This window comes from Oncorhynchus mykiss, chromosome 7 (genome assembly GCF_013265735.2).
Source record: "Oncorhynchus mykiss isolate Arlee chromosome 7, USDA_OmykA_1.1, whole genome shotgun sequence".
In the NCBI taxonomy this organism is placed as follows: domain Eukaryota; kingdom Metazoa; phylum Chordata; class Actinopteri; order Salmoniformes; family Salmonidae; genus Oncorhynchus; species Oncorhynchus mykiss.
In genome coordinates this window covers 58914319-58924744 of record NC_048571.1, presented here as the reverse complement: position 1 = coordinate 58924744, position 10426 = coordinate 58914319, and the positions used below count along the sequence as shown (strand labels likewise).

The 10426-nt window shown below is 43.5% G+C and overlaps 1 protein-coding gene across 1 annotated transcript; it reads right to left on the bottom strand.

Moving 5' to 3' along the window:
- Positions 1-3914: 3914 nt before the first annotated feature.
- On the bottom strand, positions 3915-9563 carry LOC110528092 (G-protein coupled receptor 61-like). Its single transcript, XM_021609899.2, has 2 exons — positions 9180-9563; positions 3915-7624 (listed from the first exon to the last, which is right to left on the bottom strand). Exon 2 carries the CDS (start codon positions 7421-7423, stop codon positions 6044-6046), a length of 1380 nt encoding a protein of 459 aa, XP_021465574.2. The 5' UTR covers positions 7424-7624; positions 9180-9563; the 3' UTR covers positions 3915-6043.
- Between the last annotated feature and the right edge of the window lie 863 nt (positions 9564-10426).

Here is a 10426-nt window from a genome sequence, read left to right as displayed (position 1 = left end):
TTGATGCAGCATTGAGTTTATCAGGTTGTTGATTGTGGCCTGTGGAATGTTGTCCCACTCCTCTTCAATTATTGGCGGGAACTGGAACACACTGTCGTACACGTAGATCCATAGCATCCCAAACATGCTCAATGGGTGACATGTCTGGTGAGTATGCAGGCCACGGAAGAACTGGGACATTTTCAGTTTCCAGGAATTGTGTACAGATCCTTGCAAATCCTTGCAATGGGGCCGTGCATTATCTTGCTGAAATATGAGGTAATTGCGGCAGATGAATGGAACGAAAATGGGCCTCAGGATCTCGTCATGTTATCTCTGTGCATTCAAATTGCCATTGATAAAATGCAATTGTGTTTGTTGTTCATAGCTTATGCCTGCCCATACCATAACCCCACAACCACCACGGGGCTCTCTGTTCACAACGTTGACATCAGCAAACCACTCGCCCACACAATGCCATACTCGTGGTCATCTGCCCAGTACAGTTGAAACTGGGATTCATCCGTGAAGAGCACACTTCTCCAGCGTGCCAATCGCCATCGAAGGTGAGCATTTGCCCACTGAAGTCAGTTACCATGCCAAACTGCAGTTAGGTCAAGACCATGGTGAGGATGACAAGCACCCAGATGAGCTTTCCTGAGATGGTTTCTGACAGTTTGTACAGAAATTCTTCAGTGGTGAAAACCCACAGTTGCATCAGCTGTCTGGGTGGCTGGTCTCAGACGATCCCTGGGCTAGTTTCATATGGTCTACGGTCGTGAGGCCGGTTGGACGTACCGGCAAATTCTCTAAAATGAGGTTGGAGGCGGCTTATGGTACAGAAATTAACATGAAAATCTCTGGCAACAGCTCTGATGAGCATTCCTGAAGTCCGCATGATAATTACATGCTCCCTCAAACCTTGAGACATCTGTGGCATTGTGTTGTGTGACAAAACCTTTTATTGTCCCCAGCACAAGGCTCACCCGTGTAATGAGTATGCTGTTTAATCAGCTTCTTGATATGCCACACCTGTCAGGTGGATGGATTATCTTTGCAAATGAGAAATGCTCACTAACAGGGATGTAAACAAAATTGTTTACAAAATTTGAGAGAAATAAGCGTTCTGTGCGCATGGAAAATTTCTGTCAGGTTGCGTGTTTGAATCGCATCACGAACAACTTTAGCATTTTAGCAACTTAGCAACTATTTACTACTTTTTAGGCACTTTGCAACTACTTAGCTAACCCTTAACATGTTAGCTAACCCTTCCACACACTTTAACCCTTTAACATAACTCCAAAACTTTACCCTAACCTTAATCCTAACCTTAACTCCTAAATCCTAGCCCAGCTAATGGTAGCCACAACAAATAGGAATACGTAACATATCATACAAAATGTCAGTGGTTATATGTTGCCATGGGAATGGCAGAGCCTAGAGAAGCTGGGGGCTGGTTTACTGAGGGGTCTTTGCTGAGGAGGAGGTGTGAAGGGAGGCCTGTTGAGTTTCAACATAAATGTAACTGTACTAGGTCAGCAACAAGATCGTGGTAAAAAAAAAAAAAACGACAGGGCATTTCATGCATAGTATTACACTTATTGAACACAGTCAGAATTATTTGTTGGAATTTAGGGGTAGGAGTTTGCTTATGCATTTACTCTAGCGAATTCCAACTGAAAAATAATATATTATTGTCCTAGACTGTACATTGTGTCACTGCTGATTATTTCAACAGTATCTATTTGTCCTAAGCTGGTAAACCCTGTCCTACACCTACACTCTCTTCTCTTTCTGTCTATCCACTACTCTCATAATATAATGAGTGAAATGTGAAAGTGTCCATCGTGCCCTTTGTTGTGACTGTTTTTCTCTTTTCTTTTACCTGAAGGTCAGATCACCGACTCCGACTTTGAAGTTAAAATGTCACCCCGAGGTTAGAGTATTTGAACTGCATCTTTCCCCCTCTTTCAATGGTATATCAAAGCAATGAGGGGCACCAACCACATACAGTGAACTACAATACTGCTCCACCCAGCAGCTAATGGAAATAGAGATGAGCCACCCAAATAACCTCCATTAAGAAAGTTAACATCAATCCTGCACACAAACAAACATAAAGTAGAGCAGTTTTACAGAATATATTTATTTATAAATTATATTCATCAATCCTCAACAACATGCTAATTACCTTTTTGGAGGATCAAAACATTCTGGTGGAAGAACAAAATGGTTTTCGTAAATCCAAAGCCTACATACTGTAGATCATATATTTTCGGTCTGTACAATAATTGGAAATTGATCACATGAAGAGAAGCCTACTTTTGCACGTTTCACTGATTTCCAGAAAGCTTTTGATTTTGTAAATAGGGATCTTTTAGCATATAGTTTGTTAAAGACAGGGGTTGAAGGGAAATTTTATCACGCAATCCAGTCTCTTTACAAAGTATCATTTGCTTGTGTGCGTGTTAATGAATAGCGTACAGATGGATTTCCCACACCCTCAGGTGTAAAACAAGAAGACGGCATATCACCGACTTTGTTTGCTATGTTTAAAAATTATTTGGCAAAATAAATGAAACAGTTAAATATTGGAGTAAGATATTATGATGAAATGTTGATGATATTATTTTGATGGCAGAAAATGAACAAGACCTGCAGAACATGTTATTATGTGCACACAATTGGTGTAAAAGATGGAGACTCATGATCAACCAGACAAATACACAGATAATGCATTTTAGAAAACCAGGTACTAAGATAAGTGTTTTTCAGTTTTGTTTTTGTGAAGACATTCTTGAGCTTACTAGCAATTATAAATATTTGGCAATTTTTATTGATTAACATATTACCTTTCTATACGGAACATCTGCCCTGGCCAACTCAGCAAGTAGAGCGCTTTGGGGAGTCAGGAAAACTAAAACACTCAAAAATACTGGTTATGCTACGTATTCCAAACTGTATCAGACATGTGTGTGTCCTGTTCTGGACTATTCAGCAGTAGTGTGTGGTGCTAAGAGGTATTTTAAAAATGAACTTGTCCATAATAGAGCAGTACGTTACTTTTTAGGAGTCCACAAGTTTGCACTGATTCAATAACTGGGGGCATGGCCTGGGAACCCTGTGAGGTGAGATTGAAGGTATATCCCAGACTGGCCAATAAAAAGCAAAGATTAAGATGGGCAAAAGATCACAGACACTGGACAGAGATATATTTTTTTCATTGCAACTCTGCCTAGAAGGCCAGCATCTCAGAGTTGCCTCTTCACTGTTGACATTGAGACTGGTGTATTGCGGGTACTATTTAATGAAGCTGCCAGTTGAGGACTTGTGAGGCATCTGTTTCTCAAACTCGACATTCTAATGTACTTGTCCTCTTGCTCAGTTGTGCAGCGGGGCCTCCCACTCCTCTTTCTATTCTGGTTAGAGCCAGTTTGCGCTGTTCTGTGAAGGGAGTAGTACAGAGCATTGTACGAGATCTTCAGTTTCTTTGCAATTTCTCGCATGGAATAACTTTCATTTCTCAGAACAAGAATAGACTGACGAGTTTCAGAAGAAAGTTCTTTGTTTCTGTCAATTTTTAGCCTGTAATCGAATCCACACATGTCGATGCTCCATGTACTCAACTAGTCTAAAGAAGGGCAGTTTAATTGCTTATTTAATCAGCACAACAGTTTTCAGCTGTGCTAACATAATTGCAAAAGGGTTTTATAATGATCTATTAGCCTTTTAAAATGATAAACTTGGATTAGCTGACACAACGTGCATTTGGAACACAGGAGTGATGGTTGCTGATAATGGGCCTCTGTACGCCTATGTAGATATTCCATTCATAATCTGCCATTTCCAGCTACAATAGTCATTTACAACATTAAGAATGTCTACGCTGTATTTCTGATCAATTCAATGTTATTTTAATGGACAAAAAAAATGTGTTTTTCTTTCAAAAACAAGGACATTTCTAAGTGACCCCAAACCTTTGAATGGCAATTGTTTGGATAACCTTATTTACTATTATGTATTGATTTTTAGCTTACATTTTTTTCACACTTCATGCGATGCACAATGCAGAGAACATCGGAAGAAGAATTATCATTTAATTAGCATAGTGAATTATTGTAATGTTTGTTCATGTGTCAATTAATTCCATAAGGGATGGCTTGCCAATTGGCAAATTTGACACAAAAATAACATTTCATTCATTCATTCATATTTGTTAAACCAATCAATAAACAATTAAGAAGCCAGAAACTAAATAAATAACTTTTATTCTGTACTCTTGCATAAACCATATATGTTTTAACAAGGCTGATACCTCAAATTGGCCAGTACTGTTTTGGACAGCTCAAACCATTCTAAATCCCCTCACAATGTGACACCAGAGATAGCAGACGTGAAGGCGTTGTATCAAGTCTCTCAGACAAAGCCCCGAGGACAGCTTTTGTCAGTCTGTCCTTGTCCAGCTGCAGAAGGAAAGCAACCCAGGGAGCATAGAGTTAAAAATATGTGGCATGACTTACACCATATATTTTCTATGTGTACATTGTGTGCTGGACCTGCAAATTAAGTCAATATTGTATCTGAGGTAGAGAACTCTGAGGAGCTGCACTGTAAAATATAATTGGTTTATTACATTCTCCAACCCGCTGCTCCACAGCTAATCAACACACATTGAAAAGACAGTTACTGTATTCCATTTGAAAACACCATTGTATTTTGTTAATTAATCACAAAATATACAGTAATCAATAATACCTAATAATCTGTCAGGTTTTATCTAACATAAAACACAGCTACATTTGTAAAACAGCAAATGTAAAAATCTAATTGTATAGAAATGTAATGTATCAATTGCATCAATTAACAAAAATACTCCTGCCTTTAATTAACTGAACATCTGCCAATGTATTGAACACCTGCCCATGTCAATTTGAGGGGCACTGTACTATCTAAACGGTAGATAGATGAAAATAAATGTACTTTTCTGACAGGCCAGAAGTAGTTCAGGATTAGTAAGGAAAAGATTGCCTACATCCTCACTGTGGTCACAATAAACCTGGCCTGCTTATGGGAAAACACAGATGATGTGTTCAGGAAAAGCACCAGAGAGAGGGTGTATCTGCCCAGAGGTTTACCTATCAACAACAGGCGCTTCTTACTTCCTCCGTGCCTCAACCTCACAACCAGGGCACAATTAAAGTACTGTAGCTCATTCATCATCTCTAAAAGTCCCAACTTTCAGTATCTTTATCGTAGTTATATTGTGACCATTCGCTCACTGTCTACTATGCATCCGTTTAATTATATTTTACAGAGGTGAAGGGGTCAGGAATACTTATATATTTTCAGGCATGTCTTCCTGCACTCCAATATTGGTTTCTATATTCAACAGCTTATGTAAATAAGCTGCCATACATCAATTCTTCAAAAGTAATTGATCTACCAGTATCAGATATTGGACAAGTGTTTGGCTCAACGATGACTTCTGAAAGTCATAAAACCTGATATAGTTTAAAGTAGGCTTAACGAAAGAAAGACGGCTGACAGACTCTAACATCCCCTTTGCTCAAGGGCTTGTTTGGTTTGAAATCCAAAAAAGGAACATCTCAGAATATATAATACATCTGTATTAATAACATACTGACACTATCAATGCATTGTGAAGTAAAAAAAAGTAAAGAATTAAATCTCTAAAACGAATTCCCTCACAAACAACCCCAATATCGGCATCACTGACCATATTAACCTGTCAGATACACTGCAGCTACAGTTGTGCCATTTGTCTTTCTCCCCAAAATGCCACAATCCACAGCAAATTATTTGTTGTATACTCTAATAGGAACATGATACAAATAATATAAATTCCATAGCATTGCAGCCTTTACAGAATGGAAAGTGAAGCTGCAAAATGCGATTCCCATTGCACAGCTTTTGATTGTTAAGAATAAAATGCTTTATGTTAATACTCCGTGACGTACTGTATACCAGTGTGGTTATGTTACTGTGGTAATTGTTATCCTGGTAACTTTTTGTGTTGATTTTTTACATAAAATAAATCCATAACCTAACTGTCCGATATGATATGGTTGTTTTTAATCTGGTGATGCTCAAGGAACTCTGAGGTCTCCTCTGCAATCTGTCCTGGGATGCGGAAGTCAATGGGTATAGGCTGTGGGGGCTGGACCAGGGGCCGGCAGGCCTCTCCCTTGGGGCTGGAGGTGCTGTGGGAGTCCTGGGGATCCAGGTTGCAGCCAGTGCCCTGGAGAAACTGCAGGAAATTCTCCTGTATGGATCCCTCACGGCTGGGCAGTCGGTCCTCCTCTCCCGTTGCCTGGCGAAACAGGCAAGGCACATGCTTGCCCAGCTCCTCGCGGATCTGTCGGTTCAGACAGCCGTAGAAGAAGGGGTTGGAGGTGAAGCAAAAGTAGCCGATCCAGGTGACGACCTCCTCCAGGGGGACCAGCGTGGCTGGAGGGCTAGAGGCCAGAGCTGAGTACAGGTGAAAGGAGAAGTAGGGCAGCCAACAGCACAGGAATTGTCCTCCCACTGCTGCTAACACCGCTGCCGCCTTACCCCCTCCGAAGGCGCGGTGAGGAGTGTCGTGCCCCGCCCCTGTCCCCGAGCTGGTCACCATGGTGGAGCGGCTGCTGAGCGACTCAGAGCGATGCCGGCGTGGCGTGTCCATCCAGGTCGGCAGGGGCCCATGGTGCATGGCTGCCACTCGCGCCACCTTGAACATGCTGCAGTACACTACCAGGATGACCATCAGTGGACACAGGAAGTACACCAGCGTGAACAGGACCATGAAGGCAACACGGTTTGACCCGCCCCCTGTCCAGTGCAAGGAGCATCGCCTGTGACCCTGAGCAGCAGAGGGTGAGGGTACACCTCCACCCCCTCCCCCAACTCCAGCACCCTCCAGAAGAGGAGTCCTTTCGCCCTGTAAGGCCCAGGCCAGCAGCGGCAGGACGGACATGGACAAAGCTTTGACCCATATCCCCACCAGCACTGAGGCCACCAGGCCCAGGGTCATCTTCACCTCGTAGCGCATGGGGTGGATGATGTAGTAGTAGCGCTCCACGTTGATGGCTGAGATGGAGAGGATGGCGGCGCTGACCAGGCACACGCTGAGGAAGAGGTAGCTCCGACACAGGGCCTCGCCAAAGAAGGCCCGGCCTGAGAGCATGCCCAGGGGCATCAGAACCAGGGCCGCCAGCAGGTCCACCAGGCACAGGTGGAAGACAAAGGCAAACTTACGTAGCTGTGGGGCCTTGGCGATGACAGCCATTATGGCCCCGTTGCCCACCACGGCCAGCAGGTCCATGAGCAGCATGGCGAGTAGCGCTATTGACTGGGACAGAGCTCCGCTCTCGGGTGACTCAGAGGACGAGGTGTTGGGCATGGACAGTGGGAAGGGGAGGGAGGAGTTCCACAATGGCTCCATCGAATGGCGGGACAAGGCGGGCGGGAGGTGTCAATCACAGGCCCATCACCCATCCTTCACAGCCTGGGGCGGGGCCAGGAACCAGAGGCCCAGTCTGGGAGGAGGTCAGACAGCAGCAGCTCTATAGACAGGGGGTGAGATCCTGCGTCACCCTTTGAAAAGTCAACTCCCCTCAACCTCCTCAGCAATGCAGGCCTTTTCCTAGGAACAGAGAGAAGCAGGATGAAGGACATTAGCTACTGCAGTTTGATTAAGCTGAACCGCGGTGCACCAGGCTATGGCCCGTGACGTGAATGGGCAAAGCACGAAGGAGCGGCGTTCTCAAATCGAACAGTAATCCGCGCTGCTCGTCATGTTGTCAAAAAAGCGTTGGGAAACATACAACATCTCTTTCCCATTAAATATATTTTCAATTTTCATTTGGAAGGCAGGTAAAAGGTTTTTATCAAAAGCAGTCACTTTTGCATGTGAAAACACATGAATCCTCTCAGACTCAACTCAAGCACACTCTCAGTCAACCTTAGCCACAAACACAGCCCTCAGCTGTGAAACCTGCTACTAAAACCTGGGGTGTTATCTTTAATCCAAACAGCTGCAAAATGTTCTGTTTTGCAACAAAAACTAGAGTTTCCATTAGACAAGTTTAGGTAGGTCCGCCCCCGGTTTCGGGGGGGGACCTACCCCGAAACCAGGGCACAGGAGCTGGCACAGGAGCTCATGTGTTTCCATTTGTGATGCTGTTTCTCAGCTGTCCCAATATGCACATTATGCATTTTAAGAGTACACAACACTGAATAAATGTATTTAGAATTACACTCTATCCTATGTATTCCTGCCCTTTTTCCTCTTCATCCTCTTCCGTCCCATCTTCCTCATCCCCCGCTCCAATACAATGAGCAGTATGTTGGCATTGCTTTTCTTCCAGACTCTGTGATTCTCTTTTGTCAACAATATCACATTCAGTATAAGCCTGTATGTCTGCTCGTGAGCCACAGCAAACGCCAACACCTCCTTGAAAAGAAAAGGGGCGTAAGATAATGCCATTAGATCTGCATGGCCTAGTCATTGTGGATTTGCCTCTGCCTGTACCGGGTTAGCCACTATGCTAACCTATTAGACACCAATTCTAGCCTCATTAGTCTCCCACACCAACTCTTCTCTGACTGCACTTATGCCCCCATGCAGCCCCTTAACACACACAACACATACTTCCATTCCACCCTGCCCCTCCTGCTTCTTTCATCCAAATTGAAAGCTATCCACAGGTCACTGTGACTGTCCCTATCTCCCGTCTCAGCACCCAGTCTTTCACCCATCAATCAGAACAAATCAATTACATTCACAGTCTACAGGGACCAACCCCATGCCCAACATTACATAACAACCCCATGTTAATAACCCCATGTAACAACACCATGTTAACAACACCATGTTACAAGACTTGATCACATCATGTATTCTACATGCAAGGAGGATTAGAGAGAACTACAAATAAAAAGACAGGAAGAGACAGAGAGACAGACAGAGACAGAGACAGAGACATAGAGATATATATTTATAGGGAGAGAGACAAAGAAAGACATAGAGAGAGACAGACAAAGACAGAGAGGGAGACCGAGAGAGACGTAGCGATATATATTTACAGGGAGAGAGACAAAGAGGGAGACTGACAGAGACAGAAAGAGACACGGAGGGAGACAGAGAGTCAGAGAGAGACATAGAGACAGAAAGAGACATACAGAGATGCATAATGTACCTGGTTTTGGGCAGGTTTTGTGATGCTGTAGCCTGCTGTCTGTCCTGCTTTTGAGAATGTAAAGCTGGCTGGTTAGTTCCCAGTTCTGGGTTGCATGGTAGACATCAGTCAGCAGCATGTATTGTGTATGATGCTGACTGATGTTGAGGCACTCCCCTTCTTTATCAGAATGCTCCACTTCCCCTCCTCTGCCTTTGCCTCTTCCTTCTGTTATTTTCTGGATGGCTGTATCTGTTTTCAGAGTGATAGATTTATGGAGATGAAAGAGAAAAAAAGAGACAGAGTAAATGGTGTCTCCCTCCTCTTGCTGATGTAAACCGCGCATGCACACATACACACACACAGGCTCACTCTCTCCCTCTGTCTTCAACACTCACACACAGTGACTGCAGAGCTGGAGAGTGAGGCAGAGGCATAGGACCAGAGCCACTCTCTCTGCTGTGTCTTAGTGCCCCGGTTGTCTTGGCTTTTGTTGTGTTACCTCTCTCTTGGTTTATTGATTCCATTCAAACACATCATTATAGCACAAACCCACACGCACCATAGATATTTAATCAACCTGTCTTGTGAAGTATTTGTTCAATATTTACAAAGGGAAAGGGATTCTGTGTGGAGGTTGCTGTGTCCTTTCACATGGTTTCAACTGAGACAAAGAGACATTGATTAGCTTAGGTCCTCAAGCTTAAGGCATCAGCAGCCATTCCATCCAGACCATCATACTGGTATAACACAGCAGCATTTGTCTCCTGTTGCCACAGTGATCTTCACTGAAATGAGGAAAAGTGGCTGATGAATGTTTTCATTTACACTCCTCCTCATTGCACAAATCATCTCCACTCCAGTGTCTATGGAAGGCAATGCTTCTCAATGCTCTACCAAATCATCTCCACTCCAGTGTCTATGGAAGGCAATGCTTCTCAATGCTCTACCAAATCATCTCCACTCCAGTGTCTATGGGAGACGATGACATGGAAACCATGGAAGGCAATGCTTCTCATTGCACTACCAAATCATCTCCACTCCAGTGTCTATGGAAGGCAATGCTTCTCAATGCTGTGAGTCTACAGCTGCTGCTGCTGTTGGGTTCTAAGTGCTTTTTATTTGTGTTTAAAAGGATGCACAGAATTATTCACATGCATTTGCATTGTATGGAAGTCACATCCCAGTTTTCTACTCCCCTTAATTTGAATTTTCTAATTGAATTTGACTGGTATAATCATGGCCAGTCCATTGGTCAGATCATAATG